A 26980-nucleotide genomic window follows, 5' to 3' on the forward strand; every position below is an offset into this window, starting at 1 on the left:
GTTTCCTACCTACGGGCAACCTCCGCCGTGTCCCTTTGGACTCAGATGATCCCTGTTCGAGTCTGGAGATGGTCTTAAGAGGCTAATGTCGGATCTCTCTTTATACAGAACCGGAACCAGATTTCAAAGTGGTCAACTGCAAGAAAAGTGAAGGCTACTGTCAAGAATACTGTAATTATATGGAAACACAAGTGGGTTACTGCTTTAAAAAGAAATACGCCTGCTGTTTACATCAGAACTGAACTTGCTGACACAGAAGCCAGAGTTTGGTCCCCTCGCCAGCTCTCTGGGTCCTGTCCCTAACGCAGACATAGGAGTTTTTGGAGAAAGGACTGAGCATGGGCTAGCTGAGGTGTTGTCATCTGAGCTGGAGAGTTTCGGCATGTTATTCCAACTAAAAGAGAGATGAAAACCCACTACACCTGCCCTTAGAGAAAGTGACTTAGCCTGACGTGGACAAAATCCTCAAAAATCGACAGTTTTTGCTGGTAGATGTGGATGTAATAAACTTTCACAAGAAAGCATTCAAGTCATTCCTTCTCTTGTTTAAAAAAAAAAATTTTTTTTTGAGGGGGCACCCGGGTGGCTCAGTCGGTTAAGTCATGACTTCATCTCAGGTCATGATCTCACGGTTCATGGGTTCAAGCCCCGCATCGGGCTCTGTGCTGACAGCTCGGAGCCTGGAGCCTGGAGCCTGCTTCAGGTTCTGTCTCCCTGTCTGTCCCTCCCCTGCTCTCAGTCTGTCTCTCTCTCAAAAATAAACATTAAAAAGAAATTAAAAATAAAATAAAAATAAAAATATTTTTTGAGGAGTGCCTGCATGGCTCAGTCAGTTAAGCATCTGACTCTTAATTTTGGCTCAGGTCATGATATCATGGATCATGATTCCAGCCCCACATCGGGCTCAGCCCTGACAATGCAGAGACTGCTTGGGATCCTCTCTCCCTCTCTCTACCCGTTACTCCTCTCAAAAAATAAATAAATAAACATTTAAAAAAGAGAGAGAAGGGGCGCCTGGGTGGCTCAGTTGGTTAAGCGTCCGACTCTCGATTTTGGCTCAGGTCATGATCTCATGGTTCCATGAGTTCAAATAACACATCAGGCTCTGCGCTGACAGCTTGGAGCCTGGAGCCTGCTTCAGATTCTGGGTCTCCCTCCCTCTCTGCCCCTCCCTTGCTCATGATCACTCTCTCTCTCTCTTTTTCAAAATTAAACATTAAAAATTTTTTTTAGGGGCGCCTGGGTGGCGCAGTCGGTTAAGCGTCCGACTTCAGCCAGGTCACGATCTCGCGGTCCGTGAGTTCGAGCCCCGCGTCAGGCTCTGGGCTGATGGCTCAGAGCCTGGAGCCTGTTTCCGATTCTGTGTCTCCCTCTCTCTCTGCCCCTCCCCCGTTCATGCTCTGTCTCTCTCTGTCCCAAAAATAAATAAAAAACGCTGAAAAAAAAATTAAAAAAAAAATTTTTTTTAAAAAGAGAAAAATATTTTTGAGTACCTATTTTGTTCCTGGGCACTGAGAAATGTAACAAATTGGAAACATGAATATGTGAGAAACACAGCAAAATAAACTTAAAAAATAAAATGCCACACATTTTATCATGTAAATATATCCAAGGCAATATGTGGAGCAGATAAATATAAGAGATTTAAGAAAGGATTCCTGGGGAAATTCGAGCAGGGTTTTGGAGGATGAGTAGGAGTTTGTTAAGCAAAAGAGAGAGGCAGAGATTCCCAGGCAAGGGGTACAGTTTGCAGAGAGGCATGAAGATGTGAAAGAATGGTTTGCTAAGCAAATGGTGAGAAGTTCGGCATCACTATGAAAGAGACGGATTGATTACAAGTCTCAAATGAGGAGCGTGCAGGAAAATGGTGAGAAGTTGTCAAAGAAAATAAATATGGTGCTCCAGATCTCAGCTGCTAAACAAGAGGGGGTTATCAGGTACCTCCAGAGGAGTGACGCCATCATAGTTTCAATTTTAGAATGTTCCTTCTAATGAAAGACTTGGGGGTGGATTAGAATGCATGAGACCAGAAGCAGGAATACCAGGTAAGGGCTGATGGCAACTGTGGACATCCAGAACAGCCATTCAGCGACCAAGGTGGAGATAATGGCTAGGAAGGGGAAAGAACTGGGTCCCCGATGACGTGGGGTTCTCAGGTTTGGTGACAGAGAAGAAGGAAGGGCATGGGACAGAAAAGAACGGTTAACTGAGGCAGCTCACACAGGACAAGAGAGAGCAGGAGGGACATGGACAAGACCAGGTTGGCTCTGGACACGTTGTACTGGATCAGGCATTCAGGACACCCCGCAGGGGCGTGAAGGGACCCATGCGGATTCCGGGAGAGGCAGGGAGACAAGAAATCCGAGTGGAAGGCTAGCAATCCTTCGTGAGGGGCAGCTTTCGGGGCAGCAGAAGGACCTGGCTGAGTGATGCTAACAGTTCAGGGAGGCACAGAATGGGGGAACCACTGCAGCACTCGGCGGGGGCTCTGGGAGGGGACGTGAGACAGCGTGGGTCTAGAAGATGAGCACGGGAAAGGGGGTGGGTCGTCCTGCAAAGGAAGGTGGGCCCGGACAACAAGCAGGGACCCCGGAACAAAGGCAAGGATGCCTCTGCCCCCACGTTGTCTCCGTTCCGTCCGGTTGAGGGACATGGGCCGGAGATGGGACTCCACTAGGAACATAGCCTCGGGTATTTAATGCCAGCGTCTCCTAAGCAGTGAGAGCAAACATTTACTCAAGGAGCCTTTCATTTTTGCCTTTGGCGTAAGAGTCAGAATAGTGATTAAGTATGAAATCGAGAAGGGGGGAAGGTGTATGTGTGAGGAGTTTGTAAAGGAAACAGAATGTTGGGGTGGCTGAGAGGGAGATAGGGAGCGTTGGCGCCCTCCCTGCAAATACACGTCTAGCGTGTCACCTTTCTCCTTAAATCTCTCTACTGGGGCCGCTGTTTCCATTCACTCATTCACTCATTCATTCATTCACTCATCCATTCACTCATTCACTCACTCATCCATTCACTCATCCATCCATCCATTCATTCATTTACTCATTCATTCACTCATCCATCCATTAGTTCGTTCACTCATCCATTTGTTCACTCATCCATTCATTAATTCGTTCACTCATCCATTAATTCATTCACTCACTCACTCACTCACTCGTCCATTCAACACATATCTAGTAAGCATCCACAGCAGCCCAGGCATTGTTTTGGGTACCAGAAGTCCAGCGATGAACAAAATCTCTGCCCACACTCTACCAAGAGGGACAGACAATAAGCATGACAGGTGAGTAAAATGTATGATGTATTAAAGTGATAAATGACATGGAATAAGAAAAATCCAGGAAGGGATGACACCTTGTCAGGCAGGGGCTTGGGGCTGGGTGCGGGAGGTGGGGGAGCCTCCCTGGGTACAGGCAGAGAGTGGCAGGGGGTGGGGGGGCAGGCCCTCTGCATTTGGTGGGTGGAAGGCATCCCAGGGGGAAGAGAGGACAGTGCCAGTGCCCCAGGGAGGCAAGATGCTGTATGTGTTTGTGGAGCAGCAGGACGAGGCCAGTGTGACTGCAGCAAAGAGAACTAGGGAGCTACAGTCGGCTGTGAGGCCAGAGTGGTAGCAGCGTTAGGTAACGAACCCAGGGGTCCCAGCAAGATTTGGGCTTTCTCTTTGAGGAAGATAGGAGGCCATCTGCAGTTTGCTTCGTCGTGTTTCTGTACTTATAAGAGCATTTTATTAACACCACTGGGAATAAAGGGTCAGCGTCAGACCTGGGCTTTCCTGGGAAAATGAACTTACAACTCTCTTCAATCTCATGAGACGAAAATGTGCAAACAGTATTTTCTGTCCCCTTTGGTTGAGTGAAAGTCACCCTGCATGAAGACCTACTGTGTCCTGGGAGTCTACTGCCTGTGCCTACTGCTGGTGGCTCAGAAGTATGTTTATTATGACCTTTCCAAATTTTCATTTGTCAAGTGGGTATTGGTGGATGGCAGGAGTCCCCACACCTGGTCCTTTACCCTTGGTCCTCACTGGGATTCTGCTCTGGGGGCTTCTAATCATTCCCCGAATAATGGGAACTTAAAAAAAAAATCTCTACTCACTAGATTCATAGTGAGGCAATAGCAGAATTTGCCATGAAATATGCCTAAGTGGTGATTATTTTTGGGCTCAAGGTGATTATTAGTAAACTGTTTATAACCCATGTTACAAAATTTTGAATCCATCATTCCTTCTATACCTTTCTTTACCTTTTATGAGTCAAGAGTCCTCTCTGCTCATCACAAGGAAAAATCCATTTTATTCCTTTTCTATCTCCTTTTTTTGGGTGGGGGGGTAGTTGTCTATATGAGATGATGGATGTTAACTAAACTTGTGGTAATTATTTTATGGTATATGCAAGTCAGATCATTATGCTGTACACCTTAAATTTACACAGTGCTCTGTATCACTTATGTCTCAAAACTAGAAAGAGGGAGAAAAAAAGATCATCATTTCTGATGTCAATGATATCTCAATAAAACAAGAAAACAAAGAAAGGAGATGCTATGTCCTCAAAAAAAAATCCTTTGGAGCACTTGGGAGGCTCAGTCAGTTGAGTGTCCAACTTCAGCTCAGGTCATGATCTCGGTTCATGAGTTCAAGCCCCCCGTGGGGCTCTGTGCTGACAGCTCAGAGCCCGGAGCCTGCTTCGGATTCTGTGTCTCCTTCTGTCTCTGACCCTCCCCTGCTTGCACTCTGTCTCTCTCTCTCAAAAATAAACAAACATTAAAAAATTAAAAAGAAAATCCTTTGCGAGATTGTTGTGTCTGGGTTCCAGCTGGGTTACGATAAAGATTCCACAGCTCATGTAGACCACCGAATTCCCAGTGGTGCATAGAGTGGTGCATAGACCTCCTCCCAGAGTGCTGCCTTTCCAGACTTCTTTCTGGATAAACGTATTCCATACTTAACTCACACACAGACACACTCACATGAGGCTGATACTCAGGGACAGGGCATGTATGGTGAAAACTAGTAGTTACATACAAACCCGGAAGCATTGCCATTGACTCAGTGACTCAGTTATTCTGCTTCTCAGAAACAACTGACTCTTCAATGGGTGCAAAGTTATAGTTATGCAAAATGAGTAAGTCCTAGAGATCTGCTGTACAACATTGTGCCTGTGGTTAAAATACTGTATTGTGCACTTAAACATTTCTTAATAGGAATATGTCTCATGGTGAGTGTTCTTATCTCAGTTGAGAAAAGGTAAATGTTCTCAAGAAATAACAAAAATGTTTTGGGAAATTTTTTAAATAAATCTAAATTTCAAACTAGAGCACTTATCAAACTACGGTATATCTACTTAAGGGATGTTATATATCCCTTAGGTATAATAAACACAAAAGCAAATAAAAAACATAAAATGCATAAGATAAAGATTTCAAGGCAATTTTCTATCTTGGAAAATACAAGATACAAATTTTCATATATCTGATGTAAAATTAATTGGCCAAAGTATGTCTGAAAGAAAACAAAAGATTTTAGGTTCCAATGTTAAGATTATTGGAGATTTTTAATTATTTTATCTTTGAAAATACCCTGTCAAGTTACTGTATAACTCTTAAATTTTAAATATGCATTCAAAAAGACAAATAAATGTGCCTAAGGATAAATATGTATGTATATAAACGAAGGCATACTTTGATTGTAGGCAAAGACGTTGCATCAAGAAAGTCCTAAATCTAACATAAGAAAGAACTTCTGGGTATTAAGTCTATAAAACATTCAAGCATGTTACCCAAAGAGATCTTGGGATTCAGAAGAATAAGGTCACAACTGATATTTTTCTACCATGTGCGGTAATTTTAACAGTCTCCCTTGGAGACAACGGAATGAGCCCCGTGGCCCCTCAAGGCCAGTTCCAGTCAGCAGCTCTGTCAGTTACACTTGCTTTGTTCTTTTCACAGAAGTCTGCTTAATGCAGGATGCTGAGGATGGGAGGCTTTATGGACACCAGCTGTACCCCTGGTGGGAAGAGACCCTTTAGCCAGAAATTGCTTTAGGTCCTTACAGGGCCAGTCATACCACGCCTGGCTGCCTCCATGTCTGCCCTCCACACCCACCTTCCACACACAGTGTCCTGCCTCGCACTGCACCTCCGGACCTTCCAAGAGCTTTGATCCCTGTGACCCATCCATCCCCCCGGGGTGACCCTTCATGGAGGAATCTATTTTCTCCTCCATACCCCTGGTCTGCTGGGGCGGGGGCCAGGTGGACAGGCTCAGTCAATCAAATCCCCATTTCGCTTCCTTGACTTTAATAACAGCCACACCTAGTTTTTTCTACCTGTCCACACGGGTGGTGGTCACTACACCTTGCAGACTTGGACTGACTCAGTTTATCTCTTGGGTTACAGGAAAGTACCTTACTAGACCCAGGGAGTCCCCTTGTTGTAAAAACAAAAATTAAAATTAGTATGTCCAAATGAAGGGAAACTGAGATCATTAACACTGTGTCTGCCTCTTTCTTGATAGACCAAAACAATTCCCGGGGGTCAGATGACTAACATTAGCATTACCTATGAGGACAGCAGGGATAGGGCTGTATCCTGGCTGCGGGGAAATGACATCAAGCCCAGGTGGGAGGCAGAGGGGTCTGAAAAAATGTCTCTGTTAGGTCTAAATGCAACTCTCGTGCTCTACCGACTGAGCCAGCCAGGCAGTGGATGCTGCAGTTAGGCATGAGGTTTTCAGGAGAGCAGGGAAGTGTCAGTCTGTTTTCCCCCTTCTGTCTGCTTCCTATGGACCCCCTCTGTGATTTGCCTCCACTCTGCTCTTCTTTTCTCTGGGGGCTCTGAGAACATCCTTCGAGAATCACTGCTGCCTCCTACCTATCTATCCAAGGCACTTGTAACGGGCACGTTATGATTCTTATTTCATTTAAGACAAAATAAGCATAGAAAGTTAAGTGATCCAACCCAAATGGCGATCAGACAACATATCCAGGTTGCTAACTGAGTTCGCTTCAAGCCAGAAAAGTCCAAGTGTGGGCTTTTTTTTTTTTTTTTTTTTTTGTCTTACACGACACTTACATTTCTAAGAGAACACACCTTTGTTTCTCAGAATGTCTTCTTGGCCACAACCTCAGAAAGATGGACACTGGCCAGGACAGGGGCTCAAGCTCTGGGGAAAGGCACTTTCCTTGCAAAGGCATGTGACTCTGTGAGTCCCAGATGCCAACAGACGTGGGTGTGCGAGCAGAGGAAATCACACTCACCAGGAATGCTGATACTTGGGTTCTAGACCCGACTCTAGTCAATAATTGTGTTGACGCTTTGTGCAACTCCTGATGAGTACAGGGGGCAAACGTGTCCTTCTAAACCCAAGCTCTTTGTGACAATCAATGAACTGTATTTGTAAGAACAAAAGTTAAAATTAGAATGTTCACATGAAGGGAAACCGAGAGCTATTTCTGTAAGTACAGTACCTCAGTAGACAAAGATGTGATTGCAGGAGGTTGGTCTCTCTCCTGTGATGAATTTATGGTGAGCCTGGAAAAGAAAAAAAGACCTATGAAGTCAACAAGATGAGAGTTTGGTGTAGGACTCTGGGAAAATGATGAATGTTCTCCCTGTCTTAGCCAAGGATCTGAGATTGTTAGCTGCACAGAGGGCTCTAATATAGAGGATCATAGGAAGTAAGTAAATAATTGATTTAGGACAATGGAAATAAATCCCCAAAGGAGTTGCTAGTGCCAGAAGGAAAGGAGGCTGGTGATGCTGATCAATCATCTTTTCTCTTTATTTGAAGCTACAGGAATAAAGACAAAAGGAAGACACGTGAGGAAGAGCCCATGAGGATTCTTGGATAAGAGGAAGTCAGTGGGAAGATCATTTCAAGGAGGTACTGTGGTAAGAATCATTAACCAAAGAATAAGAACCATTACCCCAGCCCAAATCGGGTGGTGGAGACCCCACTTATTTTTTCCCTTGGTCTAAACCCAAGGGCTGGGTTGACATTCAAGTGGTTGGAAACCAGGCACTTGGTGAGGCCTCTGATGAACAGTGATCCCAAATTGGACAATCAAGACACTCCCCTATTGCTTTTAGGGGAGCATGAGATGATCCCACTGGGATAGTGGAGGCTGAAAATTCTGTTTTATATCTCCAGGAATAAAAAGGAGGACATGAATCACAGTACATGGTTAAACAGACACATGGAGAGGAAGAAATGCTTCTATAAAGGTAAGGAGCCTGTCTGGTCCAAGGAAACATTAAGTACGAACAGAAGTACAACTTTGAGAGGGGAAGGTGAATCAGCCAACTGCTGTCTGCTCTTCGCTAGGGGATGGAACTTCTGGAACCCACAGAATTGCAAAGACATAGAGTCTTGACCTTTAAAGGGCACAGCCATGCTTTGGCCCCCAGGACATATGAACGTGGGTCTGAACACAGCAAATTGAAAGGAAGAAACTGACATCTGCCATTCTTCTTGGGGAAAAAAAAGGCAAAGTAGTACGGAAACAAACGTAAATTTTATCATCTTTTCAGGACCAGCATTTGGATGAAATATTTTCTGACTCCCTGAATATTTCAGGGTGATTTTCTCCTTTTCCCACGCAAGATAATCAGCCATGAAACCAAATCCTTTCAACACAGTTTTTCCCTTAAAATCTCAAAGGTGTCTTTCCCCGTCTGACATCTAGTGTGGACTAAAATATACGAGACAGGTCTGTTTTTGTTCTTTTGCAGGATGCCTGCTTTTTTGTAGTTTTTTTTTTTTTCCTTTATTCCTCAAACATTTTATTTAAAAATGCAATTCTCATTTCATCTGAAAAATTCATAAGCCCTACTAACTGGCTTATTCTGATAATTTTCTAATTTATAAACAATTTTAAAATTGTATTTTAACATTAGTTCTTTTAAAGAAGGGGAAGGTGGGTGGGGGGATGGGACAAATAGGCAAAGGAATTAAGAGTTCACTTATCACGATGAACATATGGGATTGCTGAATCACCTGCACACGAAACTATTATAACACTATATGTTAACTATACTGGAATTAAAATATTTTTAAAGAAAAATATCAAGAAGTTTTTTTTTATTTTAAAAATAAAGCTATGGAAAGTGGTGAACCATATGGTCAAAATCAATTGTAAATGTACTGAGGCAGGAAAGAATTTGACGATAAGACACTAACAATTGTTAGGGAATAAAACATTGAGCCCAGGGCTAAGCAAGCATGCAATAATAATTCAGTAAGAGTCACTTCATTCTGCTGGTTTCCCCCATACATTTCTCACTAAAAATTAATTGCCTTTAAAAATCTTTTAATCAGGGGTGCCTGTGGCTCAGTCGGTTAGGCGTCTGACTCTTGGTTTTGGCTCAGGTCATGATCTCATGGTTCATGAGTTTGAGCCCCATGTAGGCTCCATGCTGACAGAACAGATCCTGCTTGGGATTCTCTCTTTCTCTCTCTCTCTCTCTCTCTCTCTCTCTCTCTCTCTCTGCCCCTCTCCTGCTTGCGTGCTCTGTCTCTTGCAAAAATAAACATTAAAAACATAAGTTAAAAAAATTTTTAATTATATTGTCATACGAACACTTCACATGCCTCTCAACAAATTTTAAGAGTACATTAATGTTGACTCTAGGTATAACGTTGTACAGCAGATCTCTAGAGTTGATTTATCGTGCTTAACCAAAACTTCATACCTATTGATCATTAATTAACCCCCATTTCTCCCTCCCTCCAACCTCCCATAGTTACCATTCCACATAATTTCTTCTTTGAAAAATTTCTGTTTTCCTTTCAGGGATCACATAGCCATGAGGTCGGCCCATTTGCCTTTCTGTGGTGCCTCATCTCCTCTGATAGCTTTCCTGCCTGTCTTTTTTCCCCCTCTGCCTGGAATGCCAACTCACATTTGACTCTCACACCATTAATTCAACTTCCAAAGTATCAACTTTGCGTCGCCACCATAAACTTTTCTTTACTCTTCCAATTCATTTTTTTTTTTTTCATCTTAGCCTGCCATTCTATTTCACCTGTTTGGTCCCTAGAGACCCTTGCTTCTAATTAGTAGATGCTAAGGCTTTTTGTTTTTTTTTTCAATATATGAGACAGAAATGTCATCTGATTCCTGCAGTGAATCTTTTCCTGAAACGGCTGTCTTGCTTATCTTCCCAATAATATTCCCATATCTTTATTTTGTAGGTTTTTTTTTCTTACACTTTGTGTTGATTTCAATTCTCTCTCTCCTGGAAAACAGGTGAATTCATTCAACAGCAATTCACTGAGCTTCTATTGTATGACAACACCATTCTAGGTCCTAAAAATAAAGAACCAACGGCACAAAACCCTGCCTGAATGAAACTTACACTCTCATGGGATAAATAAGTCAGTGCAAAGAGTAAACAGCGTCACTCACTATTCGAGAGCAGTGGAACCCTATTTCAGAGTCACCTGGATGGCCGATGGATGGGATTCCTGGCCGAATTCTATCTAGTACTTTGTTTCGTGAAATAGACTGAAATGGTAAATCCAAACTCTACGACTCGTCAGGAAGCAACACCACTTTGCCATGGTTATCATTATTATTATTATTATTGTTATTATTATTTTCAGTGGCCATCCTAGTGCATGGGAAGTGGCGTCTCTGTGGTTCGGATTGCATTTCCCTAATGATTAATGACGGTGAGCATTTTCCATGTGTTTGTTGGACATTCGCACTTTCCTCTCTGGAGAAATGTTTATTCAAGTTCTCTGCCCATTTTTATATTTGATGGTTTGTCTAATCATTATGCAATTGTATCAAGGTTTTTAATAGATAAAAATGTTTTACCACTCTCAAATGTTTTCAAATCCATGAGCAACTTTCATCTGTCCTTAAGGCCATCTTCTATTATGTGGGTACCATGCACGCCAGAATAATTATCTTCTGTATTGGGACAAACTGACCTTCACTTCCTTTCAACCCTATGATTATAAGAACCAATGAGCCTATGACCAGATTAATGAGATTGTTCAATGAGCTTGATTTTCTAGTTGGTCTTCTGTTGGAATGGCATGTCTGATTCTCCAACGCTATTCATGAAATTCTTCCTTAAAGGTTGCATCCGAGTCTGTGACTTGGAAAACACAGATCTACATATAAAGGAAGAGGTGGGTAATAAACTCTGATACCATTCATTTATTTCTCTCCAAAATGAGCTAACTTTCCAACATAGCTCATAAAAGTTCCGAACTATACAGAAAACAATTTCCAAACTATAATTTCACGGCAATTTGAAAGCTGGACGGGCTGCTAGAAAAAATATACCATCCACGTACCTTAAATCTTTTCTAAATCAGGTAAACCTCAACAGCAAAAAGAAAACATACTTTTCATGGTTTCACCTACCAAGGTGACTTTTAAAAAATGACCCATACATTTGGATATATACATGATAGAATCTGTATTAAACAGTAATTCTTGTATCTTGTAGCTACACTTTGTCCATCCACAGAGGTGGATTCAGAATTACAATCATTCATTGGAAGTCTTCAACTTAGCCTGTGTTCTTGGTGTGGAAGCCAGTCTTCTCAAGGATCAAATTGAGATGCTTGTGCTTTTTTTACAATGGGAAAATCCAGAGATGTGTTCAGAACAAATGCTCCAGAGAAAAAGTATTACAGATTTTGACAGATTTCTTATTTATGTTTGACCCTCACACATACCCATCTTGGTATCTCTTTCATGATTGCTTCAGTCAGTCAGCTATAGGGTGACCCTTTTGTTGGCAAAGACAGAAAAGGACCTTTTAGCTCCCAAATAATTCCTCCTTAACTCCTATTTTCATAGGTGTTTTTACAAGGTACAGAAAGGCCAGTGAATCAGGGTATCCTTTGTCAGGACCCACTGTACTGTCTTTGCTTAATCTTTCTAGTTCTGGAATGTCCAAAGTGACCTCTGGGTCCTCACCTCTTCTGTGCACCTGCATGGCTCACTGGTACCCTTGCTCACGTCTAGAAGTCCCAGGCCACCACCTGACTTCTCATCAAAATCCATTTTCTGAGTAAGATGCGTGTTCAGATATTGTGGTGAATGGCTTAAGTCAGGTGGGAGGCCACCTAAAAGAAATCATACATGCAGCTGTTATAAAAAAAATCAGGAAACTCTCCACACACCTAGTTAAAAAAAATCTCCAAGGTACATCATATAGAAAAGGCAAGTGCAGAGTAAAAAGTATAGTCTGTCATGATGTTTATCCAAGAAGGGGCATATAGACGCATCTCTGTTTATGTATACATGCAACATCTCTGGAAGGGTGGAGAAGAAACTGGTAACAGCTGTCATGAAAGCCTGGGAGGGGGAAGAAGATGGGAAGACTTCCTTTTCATTTCTTGGTAAGTGAATTTTAAGGGAAATAAGCCCAAGTGATACTGGGACCTAAGTCAAGTAGGTGCAGAATGAGTGGTTGCAGGGATGCCTGGGGCGGGGGGTTGGGGGGGGTGGGGCTCAGTCAGTTAAGCGTCCGACTTCAGTTCAGGTCATGGTCTTGTGGTTGGTGAGTTCAAGCACCGCGTCAGGCTCTGTGCCGACAGCTACCTGGAGCCTGCTTCGGATTCTGTGTCTCCCTCTCTCTCTGCCCCTCCCCCATTCACACTCTATCTTTCTCTTTCTCTTTCAAAAATCAATAAACATTCAAAAAAGTTTTTTTTAAATGTTGAGGATTCCAAAAAGCATTAAAAAGAAAAAAAGAATTAGTAGCTGCGGTAACTGGACATTTTAGCATCATCAGTTACAAAAAGCTGTGTGGAGAGCTGTCCTTCAGGGCCGCCTCTAATGCCATCCTCCTTATAAAGACTCCCCTCAGGTGAGGCACAGCTTCCCCGCACAGGCCAGTATAGCCATCGGCAGCGGGGGGAGTCCCTGTGTCTCCTGCTAGGCTGCCCCCTCTTTTTTTTAAGTTTGTTTGAGAGAGAGAGAGAGAGAGAGAGAGAGAGAGAGAGAGAGAGAGAGAAAGGGGAGGAGGGAGGGGCAGAGAGAGAAAGACGGAGAGAGAGAATCCCAGGCAGGCCCCGTGCTGTTGGTCCACAGCCACAGCCCGATGCGGGGCTGGAACTCACCAACCTTGAGATCATGACCCAAGCCTGTATCAAGAGTCGGATGCTTAACCGACTGAGCCACCCGGGTGACCCTAGGATGCTTGCTCTTCAAGTCAAGACAGCTTCGAGGAATGAGAAAAGAGTCTACCCTCTTTACCCAGGGTAGACAACTTCCTGACTTTTAACACATCAGTTAGACTTGCCCCATTTAAAACAACAATACCGTACGTGGTATCTGGCTTAATTTTTTTTCATTCAGCACGTTTGTGAGGCACATCCATGTTGTAATCATCTGTGGGTGTTGTATGTTCGTCGCTGTGAGGGAATGCAGTATTTGCTTTATTACTGCGCTGTAATACACTATTTGGGTTGTCTTCTGTCAATATTGACAACATTGTCTTCTGTCAACATTGACAGTTGCAATGATGAGGCTACACTGAACGTTCTCGTACGTGTCTCTCGGTGCACACGGGGCTGCGTCTGTTGGGGATACGCCTGGGAGTGCATTCGTGTGTCCAACTAACGCGTCCACACCGCCCAGACAAAAGCTTCTCAAAGGCAGGAAACGTGTTCGCACATCCCCACCTCTGTCACCCGGCGCAGCACCTGCTGCCTAGTAACCGCTTGCCACTCGTGATTCTCTTTCCAGGGCACCCTCGGTGTACCAGGTCATTGGTCAAGCCCCGCTTCTCCCAATACCAAGAAGCCTGTCTACTTTTAGGCAGAAAGAAAGAGTATCCAGTACCCTCTGCCCACAGCTTTACTCAGTAGACCAGATAAATGTGCTCATTCCTGATAAGCATTGTTCCCCCAAACCTATAAATGTCCCATTTTTGTGTCCTCTCCCCTCCACTCCACTGTTTCATCGGCTTTGCTTTCCTGCAGAGGAGAGGTGGGAGAGCCGAGGGAACCTCAGAACATGAAGGTCCTCTTTCTTTTTGCTGTTCTCTTCTATCTGGTCCAAGTTAACTCAGGTAAATGTCTCCTGGCCAGTGCAGAAGGCTGCTCCAGGCTAGTAGAGGGGACCAGGGAAGGTAGGGCAGGAATCCCGTGGATGAGTGTCCGTGTGGAGGGCTGGTATGTCGGTGGGTTGTTAATGGGTGCAGGTGCGCCCCCTGGGGCTCAGCTCTGGATGTTTGGATCCTCCCTGTACAATACGGGTCCTATCACACAAGACAAAGGGGCACCTTTGCTCTGATACGAACTGGAAGCATTCACTGCAGTCTGGGGAAGGTTTCCAGAAGGAAATGACAGCCACATGAATTCACAGCTGGAAGGGACTGTGGATCTTCCGTGGCAGGACTGCACTCCACAGGGAGGGGAAAGCGAGCACCCAGGAAAGCCACAGAGTGTGGCTGTGCCCTCACCAGCTACGGTCTGGGCCGTCACTCACACCCATGCCAGTGTCCCTCCTGCTTCCCCAGGGCCTGTTCTCCATGACGACACTGACACAGAGCTGGTCAAGCACACACTCCTGGGAGAAATAATCAGTTACTGGAGCAGGTGAGACTAGAATGCACATCTCCAGCTCCCTAGGCTCATGGTTCTTCTAACCTTCACTGATGTGGGGCCCCTCTCTTCACCACGACAGAGCTGAGGCGACACAGGGTGGTGGGGTGGGCCCCCATTGTTGCTGAGATATTGCACCAGGCTGATTTGTAAATCGTGCAACACTGTGGGCATGTTGTGGGTTTTGTTTGGTTTTTTTAGTCATGACAAGCAGTATCTAATAAGAACTTTCCTTCAACCACTTGTTCCCAAATAAGAAGTGCTTCCTTTTTTTTTTTTATTGAGATACAATTGATACGTGATGAGATACGAGTTTCGGGTGTACTGTACAATGAGTCCTTGTTTATATATGTTGTGAAATGACCACCGCCAGAAGCCTAGTTAACATCCCTCACCGCACACACTTACAATTTGTTTTCCTTGTGACAAAGAGAAAAAACTTTCCATACGGGGTGGTGGTGCTTGATGTACAAGTTCACAAGTCGTGGTGAAGAAAAAGGCTTTTTTTCCTTTTTTTCATTGGAAAATACGAAACTAAAAACGGGGCCACAAGCTGAGCATCAGAACTATTCTGCTCTTCCGAGAGGCCAAGACCCATGCCTCCATTATTCCATTCTGTTTTCTGAAGCTTCCTTTCCTTTCTCCGAATGTGCTACTCCTATCTGTCACCAGGAAGCTTGAGAGCCCTTTTATAAGAATAGAGGATAAAACACACACCCTCCTGGAAACATTCCGAGGTGTAGGTAGACTGTTCCTGTTTTAAAGCTAAGAAACCAAAACTCCATTAAACTGCCATTTGTCCAAAGACACTTCACTTTGGAAAAATACAGTAAATATTCAGGGTTGGGCTGTGGGCTGGGGTCTTCTTTTATTCTCTGGCTTATATGAATTCCATGTCTATTCTATTTACCACTAGGGGATATTCCACCTGGAATTAGAGATGTTATCTGCCTTACACAACACGGAACCTGCAGACTTTTTTTCTGCCATTTTGGTGAGAAAAAGGCCGAGATCTGCTCCAATCCCTGGAACAGGTGCTGTGTACTTGCTCTGTACAAGTACAGAGGCAGAAATAAGTAAAAAACCGGAGACAGTTGGCAAAAAAAGAGAACCCTGAGACCTCATGTGTCAGCTTCTGGAAGGCAGGAGGGCTCTTGAAGTATCTCAAGGGCTCAGAAGAATGTGTGGCTTATCGAAGGTGCTCAATAAAAGTTTGTTGAATGAATCCAGCAGCAAGGGTGAAGGTCTGATAAAAGAATTTTCCTAAAATCTTGTCCACTTTACCTTCTCTTGTTTTTTTCTTAAAGAGTCTCAGAAATTTGTCCTAGCATACCTCCTGCTTCTCTTCCCGGGAGTGTCTCTCACTGACCCACAGACAAGGGTGAACCAGAAACCATGCTCCAAACTGATCTCATCCTCAGAGGGACAGGAATGCAGTCAACCTACTGGCCTCTTTCCCACCAAAGGCCATGTGCCTTCTCATCAAACCCAGCACCTGCCTCAACTTACATATTCCCAGGCCCTGACAAGCCTCATCCCCTTCTCCTAACCTCAAGTAATAATCACAACAGGTGATATGTAAATAGGAGTTTAGTTTGCAAGAACTAAACTCAACACTTACCCTTAGGTTATCCCACTTGATTAACCAACAACCTTACGGAGTTATGTATGAGCAGCTCCATTTGGGGGATGGAAGGGAAATGAAAGCCAGAAGGTTAAGCAGATTGCCCAGGTCGGCATTTCCTAAGAGGGATTCTGACATGCCCAGCCCAGCAAACGCTCACTGCGCCGTGTTACTTCTAAAGAACCTATTTCTGAGCACCTGCGGCAAGGTAGAGCTTCTGTCCGCGAAGATTCCTACAACTCACAGCCCTTCGCTCTTCTCTGGATCCTGCTCACACGCGTTGTCTATACCACATCTCTGAGCCAGCCATCCCAAGAGTAGTGACTATTAATTACACGCAGGAAATGTCAGAAGATAATAAAGACAAATGTGCTGGTGTAGGAGACCCTGTGCCAAGCTTTTCCAGACTAATAGCTTAACAAGTTCCTTTGTTTGGGATTTCCTGCTCACAGCCTGAATCCAGTCTGCTCATGAATACACAGAACTTGAAGAGTTGCCTGGAAAATAAACTTAGGGGTTCCTTTCTCGATTCCCCGGTCAAGTTCCCATGAACATTTCATGTAATGCCTCGGGCCTCTCCCCAGGCTCTTCTAAACTCACCAGACAGACTTGTAGGAACCTCTCTTGACTACAGGCATCTCTTGACTCAGGGGGGACTGAGGACCTTTCTCCCCAGGGGGCTGAGGACCTTTTCCAGGCCTGGTGTCAATGCCTGCCTAGGAAGGATGTGGACTCCACAGTTAGATTTTGCTCCCGTGAAACACAGCAAAGCTTCATGCTTCAGAAGACGCACTCTGCCAAGAGCACCATCACTCTGTGCCCAAAACTTGGCCACCAGAGAGCACCCAAATAATAAATACATAAATGAAGGAACGGGCCAGTGCCCAGAACACTGGGGAACTGGGGTCTGGTTCCACCCCACGCACTGAGCAAGTACCATTAGCCAGCTAGTTTCTTTTCTTGGTCTCCTTTCCCTCAAAAATAAAATAAAGGAGCTGCCATAGACCTCTGAGACCCCATCACATCTCACCCCTGTCTGAGGGTAGAATTGTTACTTCACCCATGATCCTGGGGCGCGGGGTCTCCATCAAGTGAAGCAAGGACAGAGGACCCACCTCCCCTAACTTCCTCTGCAGTATTGTCACCGCAGAGCCTGATGGGAACCCACAGACGAGTCCAGGACTGGCCAGCAGGGGGGTTGCCCAAAGCCCTAAACCGGGCTGTTAACATTTTCCTAATGGAAACATTTTCTAGTGGACATTGGGCCTGGTCTGGCCTTCGGTGTGAAAAACGTTATCTTTGTTTTTTTTTTTTTTAATTTATTTATTTTGAGAGAGAGAGAGAGAGAGAGAGAGAGAAAGCCCCAGAAGGGGAGGAGCACAGAGAGGGGGAGAGAGAATCCCAAGCAGGCTCTGCATCTTCAGCGTGGAGCCCCAGGCGGGCCTCTGAAATGTTGAACAAACTGCCTCATCTCCGCGGTACTTTTTGAAATTGCCCAGTTGTACACGCGCCTAAAGAGCTCTGGAATCGTTCTAGGATGATGTGAACCCCCACCAAACGCTATTTCGCAAAGCCAGAACCGGCCTTGGCAAGGAGGGCAGCCTGTCGATACCAGGACTGACCGCTAGAGGGCGCGCCGCCGCCGCCCTCAAGGCGAGAGCAAACCCGGTTTTGATCAGGGGTCTGAGCTGCCCCAACAAAGCAGCAGGTGGGAATCCAACCCGGGCTGAGAACAAAGGGAGCCTGGATTGCCAACGCTTCTAGCCTGCATTTCTTGGCATTAAGTAATTATAGTGCCTCATGCATTTCTGCCCTAGAGTGCCACTGCAGGTCTGTGGGAGGCCTGCTCCGAGACTGCCTCCCCCAGGGTTTATAGGAGCCACTCGGGTAGGATTGTAAATGCACATACAAATAGAAAGGGGTGCTGGACTTCACTGCATCCTGCCTCTGGGTCCCAGATCTATTGCAACCTGGGGATTCACCTGCCCCGGCCTTGCTCTGAGGCACCTGCATCACACAGCCAGGGGCAGCCTGGAGGAGGTGTGGGCAGACCCAAGACGTTGGCATGCCTTTTCTCTTGGTGAAACTGGTGTTGGAAGCATGAACCCTCTACCCACACAAGGGGGAACTGAGTTTCCTGGTGGTTGGGGGCCCCAGGGAGCCAGCGGAAGGCAGAGGAACCAGCCTGTGTTGAACAGGGTCCAGTGTTTTATACTTGGCAGTTTTTTTGTTTTTTTGTTTTTTTTTTTTGAGAGGGGAGAGAGAGAGTGTGAGCAGGGTAGGGGGAGGGAGGGGGTGGGGGAGAGAGGGAGAGAGGGAGAGAGGGAGAGAGAGAGACAGAGAGAGACAGAGAGAGACAGAGAGAGACAGAGAGAGAGAGAGAGAGAGAGAGAGAGAGAGAGTCTTAAGCAGGCTCCACGCCCGGCACAGAGCCTGGATAAATGAATCCACGTGTCCAACACAGGTCATCTTCCGTCCACTGCCACCATCCTTTCTGATCCATGGGCTGAACGTGGGGCCACCAGGGGACCTGGACACCCACTGTGTTGCCACACCCTCCTCAGAGCCTGAAGTCTGCATCCTTGTCTCTTTTATCACCACCCCCCACCCCGGCTGGGGAGTGGCAAAGCCCTCACTGGCCCTGGAGCACGCTACATCACACATGTCCCCCTGGGGGGCAGCAGGAGTAAAGCAGCAGGGGTTGGAGGGGCAGAGTCCTCCTGGATCCTGAGTCTCCACAAGGAGCATTTGTCTACTGTCCCCTGTCCCTCGGTCATGGAATCTTAGACCAGAGATGTTGCCCAAGAGATCGTTTAACAAAAACCACGTCCTCTGAAAGGCAGCATGCTGGCATGGAAAGACTCCGGAATGAAGAATCAAGACAGCCGAGCTTGGTTTAGTTCAAGATATAGGCAGACTCTGAGCTCACCTCCTCCATGGAACACACCAAATTAATGTTGGGACCCGGAACAGATCCTTCTGCCTTGGGCACAGAAAAAAAAATAAAAAAGAAGAAGGAGGAGAAGGAGGAGAAGGAGGAGAAGGAGAAGGAGGAGAAGGAGGAGAAGGAGGAGGAGGAGAAGGAGAGGAAGAGGAAGAGGAAGAGGAAGCAGAAGCAGCAGCAGCAGCAGCAGCCATGGTTTAAAAGGGCAACTAGCAGGGCCCCTGGGTGGCTCAGTCAGTTAAGCAACCCATTCTTGATTTCGGCTCACGTTATGATCTCACAGTTTGTGAGTTCGAGCCCCATGTGGGGCTCTGTGCTGACAGCGTGGAGCCTACTTGGAATTCTGTCTCCTCCTCTTTCTACCCCTCCCCAGCTCACTCTCTCTCTTTCTCAAAATAAATAAATAAACATTAAAAAAAAAAAAAGCCACTAGCATAGAAAAGCACTAGAACTCTGCCAAGCAGTGCAGATAAGCTGCAGAGAAAGGTGAGAAGATTGTCTTATCACTACCTCTGGAGGTGAGAGACTGCCACCAGGTCTTGTGCTGTGACGTTACCATGCAGGGGGCGATGAGCATGCAAATGTCATTAAAAGTTTCTCAGACCAAACCCCCCACCCTTCCCCTGGGCAGAGTCAGGCAGCACAGCTCCTACGGATTGATTATCTACCATCCAAATATCACCTCCAGGGGAGGCACTGCAACATAAAGGATGGAACGGTTTTTACGGAACAAACAAAAACATCCTTTAAAATAGCCCTTTTGGAAAGCCACAGGCCATACAGTTAAGCAATAGTGTTGCAATAGCTCAACATATTAACATTCCTCTTTGGGGACTGCCTCCGGAATCCTCCAAAAAAAAAAAAACTCAGAAAGAATCCAGTGCAGCACAATCATGAACTGAAGCAGCCAAGGAAACCCAAACCCCAGGGTTGGGGGGTGTCAGAAACCAGCCCGTGGTCCTGGGCTCCGTCCCTCACTGCCGGAGAAGGAAGCATCCGCCAGACTCAGACGCCCTGAAAGGCAGGCACGTCTACAAAGTTACCGGTGCTCAACACGGCCGGACACCAGGTGAACCTGTGCTTTCCAGGCTTCCTCCTCGCGGGACACCCGGTACGCAGTACCTGCGGGTTATTCCCTAGATGACGACACAGGAGACCATCACGGGTCTCACCTACAGGAAACACGTGCCCGCCCCAGCTAAGTCTGAGAATTCACCCAGGGGAGGGGCCCGTCTGGGAGGTGGAGATCACTCACGGCGGTCACCCAGACGAGGCCTCTGGGAGGGTACATAGAGCATCAGCTTGGGGCCTGGGGCATGCACAACTCGGGCTAGGTCTGCCTGGGATCCAGGTCCAGAATTCTAGTGCTAAATGCCAAGGAAGCCAGGTTTGTTCTCAAGGTCGGCCTGGCAGCACTTGGTGCTGGGTGCTCCCCGGGCTCCAGCTCCTGTGCTAAGTGCTTCACATGCTCTATCTCTGTTCATCTACCAGCAGGCTTCAGTGTGTTCATCAAACAGATGAGACGCTTACAGCTCAGAGGTGTGAAGCTACTCACCCAGAGCCACACAGCTCTAAGGGAGGAGGTTCTGCTCAGATCTGCCCGGGAGGCAGCAGGAGGAGGTAAATGCTCCCCACTTGAACCTCTCGGAGGCTTGCCTGAGGTCATGTAGCAAGTTGATGACGGGTTGATGGTGACCCTTTCCCCGCCCATTTTATAGGACGGAGGAAAGGATATCCTATAAAATATAGAGGAAGCAGCGTCCACACACAGTGCCCTTCTAGGGCTCCCTAACTTAATAAATAGTTGTGAGGATCAGGGTGGCCGTAGCAGTGACAGCAGAAGACCACGCGTTACCAAGGGCCTTTTAGAGTCGACCCTCGAGATTACCCGGGTTTTAGAGGAAGAAACGGAAACTCGCCTGAGTGAAGACAACAGCCCAAGACCACACAGCTAGCGACGGGGCGGGAAGGGACGGCAGCCTCTGCCTTGTCTCCTGCCCTTGGGGTGACTGTGAGGAAGGAGTCCGGGGCTCTGCCCGGGCTCCCGTATCTCTAGACGCGGGTAGAGGAGGAAGTGAGTCCTGGGCTTGACCCTGAACCGCCTCCCGCTCCCTGTCCCGTGGTAGCAGGAGGGCCCTCACCCTTCCACCCGAGCCCGGGGGAGGTTCGAATCCGGTGTTCGTGGCTCTCCGCTTGGAGCCCTGAACGGCGCTAGAGACGCGGAGACTGTGGCTCGAGCCGGCAGCAGAGGCCGTCGGAGGCCTTCTCTTACCTTGGGACCCCACGGGTGTGGGTGTCAGTGCAGGGGGAGGGTGGGGCTGATCACAAGGACCACCCGCCAGGGCAGCCCAGGCAGGGCTGCAGCTCTAGGGCGCCACCTGGCGGGTGGGAGGGGCCAGCCAGGTGAGCAGGGGGATGGGGCCTCCCACAGCTCCGGAAGCAGAGGGAAGGCAGTGACAGGAAATGACAGGAATTGAATGAGAGAAGGTGTCCGGCGCACGGGGAGGAAGGAAACGGAGGATGGACCCACCTCGTGGCCTCTGGAAGGCGGACTGGACCAGCCCGTACTGGAAGGTGGGGCGGGCTCAGGGGCGCTGTCCCCATTCCCGCATCCAGCCGGCTCCTTCCCTGCGGCACAGGTGGGCCACCGGCTACCCAGGACCCTCAGGCTCCCACAGGGTGGCCCCCTGAAGGCAGGGGGATTGCTGGAGCTGACGAAGCCCTGGAAGACTTTCCCTCATGGCTGTGCTTCCCCGTCCTTCTTGCTCTAATGAGCAGCTGCCCCTCTCCACCATCCCCTGCAGGTGAGCCAAGCCCGCAGGTGCCAGCAGGACCGGGAGGAGTGGCGGCAGGGTAACCGAGGCACCAGGGATGCGAATTCACACGGTGCCCGGTGCCCGGGAGCAGAGGCCAAGCCCTTTCCCAGCAGGCGGGGCCACGCGGGGAGGCGGGGAGGCCGGTGCCCGCCCAGAGCTCTGGGAATTCCCACCCTCCTGACCCACCGGGGGCAGAGTCACGGTGACTCACACACCCAGGTGTTCCGGGTGATGCTTCATGCTGGGTGTGGGGCCTGTCACAGGTGAGCTTGACTGAAGGAGCTGGAAAAGCCGCATATTTCACTTGATTCTTGTCACTGTCTTGCCCCAGGGAGGGCTGTGCAGATGGCCAGCAGTCACCAGGCGAGGTCTGTCCCTAAGGCAGGTGGGTGTCCGCACCCGCAAGAGATCATCTTGCTCTAGAGCTGTGCTTCCCAGCGCTGTGTCGGCAGCTTTTCAGACTTACTCACTGTGCCCCGGGCGCCCCCGGGAGCTGACTGGATCCCTGGCTGTTTCTGTGAAGGGACTGAGTGAAACCATTGTGCATTCAGAGCCGGGACCACCGCGGCCTCAAGCACGGGGGTCACGGCCGAGTCCTCCCAGCACACAGCTCTTCTGTGGCACGTGGCCCCTGCTGCCGTCACCTGCACGCAGTAGGTGATGTCCCCTCTCTACAGGCACACAGAGAGGGGTGGTCGTGGACCCAAGGACCCTCCCCTTCACTGACGGTCCTGCAAACTCCCTAACACTCTCGCACAGGATTTTTTACCGATGTTTCTGGAAATCTTACCAGCGAAGGGCAAAAAATTAAAGTCTGGCAAATGAATGTTTTCCCCAGATTCCAGAAGGAAAGTCCCTCTGCTTAGATCCTTTAAAGAGCTGGTCCTTCCCCAGTGTGTTCTTCCCTTTCCAGCCTCAGGATCCTGCACCCAGGACGTCCTCCTTCAGCCCACCCTCATGCTCGCCTACTAGCCTACCTGCTCTCCACCCACCACCTCCTTCCATTCACTGAACACGCTGGAGCCACGCCCCAGCCCCCACCCCGGGCAGCCGGATGACAACCAGGAGTGTCCGGGAAGCTGGGAGGGGCTGGGATTTCCAGGGATGGTGTGGGTGGTCCCACACCTCAGGCTTGCTTGTGTGCACCTGCAGGGTGAGAGCTCACAAGCTATCTCCTGGGATCCTGAACCAGTTAGATGGAATATCTGTGCAGGTCCCCCGGACAGGTGTGAGGTTTTGACGACAGTGCGGCCTTCACTCAGAGTGAGAAAGGAAATAGTTCCCTAATTGCTAAGATGTTTCTCATTTCCAGAAGAGTCAGGAACTCGTTGTTCAACAAAGGAGCATTTGGTTTCTGTCCTGAGGCTTGCTGGGATCCTGAAGGAGCACCACCACTCCCTTTGTGTCCCAGGAGGTAAAGCTAGATTCTTCCAGTGAAGATCCAATCAAATGGTCATGTCTTCCTGGAGCAGGGGAGGACAGTGGGCTGGAGAAGTTGGGAACTTCAAGAACAGCAAATAAAGTAGGGGATAGGAAAATGGTCAGCCGTCCAGCTTACTTGCCCATGTGGAAATAAAAATAGAAATAGGTTTCTCACACTAGAGAAAGAGATTTTCTCTTTGAAAGAGACTGTTTCCAAAGGATGAAGAAATGCCAATAACCATCTGTGAGCTCATACTTGTGTGCCAGATGGATAGAGCTGGAGGGATAAAAAAGAGAAGGTTGATTCATATCTCTGTTACATTATTCTTCATGAATCTTCCATGGATGTATCACTACAGAGCTATGTGGCCAGGTTTTTTGACAGAAGCAGGGCTGGGTGTTCTGGTCATACTGTCCCACGATAACCTTGGAGGCACCTGATGGCCGAAGAGGAAGGGTTTCCTGCCAGAAAATCCCCCTAGCTGGCTATAGGGGGTGGTCCTAAGAGTTAGAAACACCACAGCCTGTCAGGAAGAGACCTCTGATATGGAGAGACCCTGAGACACAAGACCACTGCATTGCCCTCAAAAGCAGAGGTAGAGAAACCACCAGGCAGGACAGACACACAGTGATAAAAACCAAGAACACAGTAAGAGACAGATAATGGCAGACACAAGAACTCAGAGACAGAGATAAGAAGAGGCAGAGAGCCCTCTCTCTCTGCCCCTCCCCTGTTCACGCTCTGTCTCTCTCGGTCTCAAAAATAAATAAACGTTAAAAAAAAATTTTTAAAGAAGAGGCAGAGAGAAAGTGAAAGCAAAGCAGAGGACTGAACTCAATCCTCAGAAACAGGGAAAAGAGATGAGGAAAAGATATAGGTGTTAGGGGACGGTATTAGGAAAACAGACAATTCCAGTTAGGCTGAAATGAAGGGTATTATCAGGGTACTCGTAATCGTTTTTGCTGGTTGAGAAAACGGGTGGCTTTGCAGTGGGTCTGCAGGCTGATACTTGGAGCGTCCACATCTCCCTGGGAAGAGGCCAATATTAACAGTCAGTAAAGTGATACTTTTAATAGAAACTTCAGGCAACCAAACAAGGTAGCCTGTGACACTGAGCACCAATTCTCTTGAAGAAAATCTAGTTCCAAAGAAGCTACAGAACCAACTGGACAGAAGCAAATGTCGCCTCTTCAGAAAGCAGTGCACGCCTTCCTGCCCCCACCCCCCCTCCACCCCAGAGGCCTCTCCTTTTCATTATGAACACAATGGGCAGGTGGTCCCCAAATATCAGTCTCCAGGAGAATTAAAATCCAGGCCATCATCAAAGTCACTTTTCTAAAATACGTACTGTGTGTGAAACCATCTAGATATTTTTGTTAATTCCCCTCCCCCTCTCCCCCACCGTTTTTATAGTTTGTTGTTGGGTGGACAAGTTCCGTAGCTGGGTGTGCAGGTCTGAGCAGGTGTCGTGAGCTATGCTTTTGTGTGCATAAGTAGCGTGCTAAAGCCAAGAGCTGGCCCCAGGCCAGAGTGTTTCTTAAAGCATATATCTTGTGAAATGCTTAAAACAAAACACAAATATGATAAGTTTTGAGTCATGGTAGTTCAAATCAGAGGGCACATACATCCATGTCTTAGACTGTTTTTCCTGAGCTGGTAATGCCTTGCACTCAAAAGAATGAGAATCCAAATGCAGGCAATATAGAAAAACAGAAACCATGGGTACAGCAACCGTGAGAGGGTGGAGAGGGAGGGGGCGGATGGAGAAAAGGAACGAGAATCAAGGGGTCACAGAGATTGTGTCAGAGATGAGTTCCACCGGGTAAGAAGGGGTAGTGAGGCCCTGCACGCAGTAGAAAAAGGGAACACTTTTCCAGCCCTTATGTATATGGAACTGAGGAAATGTAAGGCAAGTGTAGCTTCTATCTGAGCTAGAGAGAATTCTGTGTGTGTGTGTGTGTGCGTATGTGCGTGCATGCGTGCGTGCACACGAGTGTGCATGGGAGTATGCAAAGTGTGTTTTTCTGTAAAGGTTGTGGGAGGGAGGTGAGGTCTTCCAGATGTGTGGCAGAGAGAGGGAAGAACCCAGGCTTTGTTACAAAGCACTGGTACCGCCTGTCCAGGCTCTAAGCTGGGGCTTTCGCGAGGTCCATACAGCAGAACTTGCGGGTACAGACTATGACACAGCATTTCACAAAGGGCACAGGGAGCCAAAAAAGGGCCAGTGTCCTTGACTCAAAACATAACCGAAGGTAAAAGAAGACCTTTGCTCTGTTATAGGAAACATCTCAAGGCAAGCTCAGACATAACTTAAGTGACTCCTTAAAGCCCATCCAAGCCAGGCATTTTGAAGAGGTGAGACAGGCCAGTGAAAGATAATGAATGCAGGTTCTGATTTAGGGGGCTTGTAGTCTGCGTAAAGGGGCAAGAGATCTTTGGATACACCTTGATGTTCCCATGTAGCATTGTGGGCCCTAGCGGTTACATCATCGAATTTCTCTGGAGAAATCAGGGATATGGATTTTTATACAGAATCTTTACTCCTTTAGATATTGACAGTTAATTGTCAGAACAAGTTGGGAGACTATATTTCACCCATGGGTTTCCAATTCATTCGATGCAGATATCACTGTGACTCAGTTCAATGAGCTATGAAGATTTAGACTTGTAATAAACTCAGAAATTCATGATTCCCATGCCCTTGGCAGGCAGAGGGGAAGTGGAGGGTCCAGATGGGTAAATAACTAACCTAAACTTGCACAAAGCCTGGCACCAGAGCACAGGTCTCCAAAGTCTTGTATTGTTTATGCTGTACCGCACGGTAGTAGTTATCCATTGCACAACAGCACATGTCGAGTATCTGTGGGTTTCTGTGGGTTGTGGGAACTGTGCACAGTGTGGCCGGGTGCTTCTGGATCAGGACACTCAGGAAGTTGGGGTCAAGCTGTGAGTTCATCTGAAAGCTCATCAGAGAAGGATCCCCTTCTTCAGGCTCACTCACGTGGTTGTTGGCAGAAGTAGATTCCTTGAAAGCTGTGAGATTGAGGGTCTCTTGAGCTCCTCACTGGGTTGGCCAAAAGTTTCCCTCAGTTTCTTGCCAAATGGGCCTCTCTGTAGGGCAGCTGTAAATATGGCACCTGGCTTCCCTCAAAGTCAGAGAGAAGAGGGCACCCCAAATTCAACCCACAGTCTTTTTATAACCTGATCCCAGAAGTGGCATCCATCATTACTGCCTTATTCTGTGTGTTAGAAATGAGTCAACAAGGACAACCCACAAGGAAAGGGAAAGGATGACACAAGAGCATGAATTCTAGAAGGTAGGGAGGATTAGGGGCCTGCTGAGAGGCTGCCCACACCCTCATTGTCTCCCAAACGCATGCCAGGGGTCCACAAGCCATGGCCCACTGGCTAAATCCAGCTGCTACCTACCTGTTTTTGGAAATAAAGTTTTATTGGAACAAAGCCACGCCCATCTGTTCGCATGTTGCTTATGGTGGCTTTTGCCCCACACCTGCAGAGCTGAGCAACTACCATAGAAACTGTATGATCAGCAAAACCTAATATTTTTTTTGTATTTTATAGCCCTTCACAGAAAA

General features: G+C 47.2%; 2 protein-coding genes across 2 annotated transcripts in view; both read left to right on the forward strand.

The window, feature by feature from the left end:
• Window positions 1–619, forward strand: part of LOC125923483 (sperm-associated antigen 11B-like) — a 5859-nt gene extending 5240 nt beyond the window's left edge. Inside the window, exon 3 of the mRNA XM_049631814.1 lies at window positions 109–619. Coding sequence (XP_049487771.1) covers window positions 109–242 — 134 coding nt within the window. The 3' untranslated portion in view covers window positions 243–619. The remainder of the gene's footprint in view (window positions 1–108) is intronic.
• A 13368-nt stretch (window positions 620–13987) lies between these two features.
• On the forward strand, window positions 13988–15694 carry LOC125922522 (sperm-associated antigen 11A-like). Its single transcript, XM_049630103.1, is given in 3 exon segments — window positions 13988–14042; window positions 15494–15621; window positions 15623–15694. Coding segments are annotated over 3 exon segments (255 nt in total).
• The last annotated feature ends 11286 nt before the right edge of the window (window positions 15695–26980 follow it).

This window comes from Panthera uncia, chromosome B1 (genome assembly GCF_023721935.1).
Source record: "Panthera uncia isolate 11264 chromosome B1, Puncia_PCG_1.0, whole genome shotgun sequence".
Lineage (NCBI taxonomy): Eukaryota > Metazoa > Chordata > Mammalia > Carnivora > Felidae > Panthera > Panthera uncia.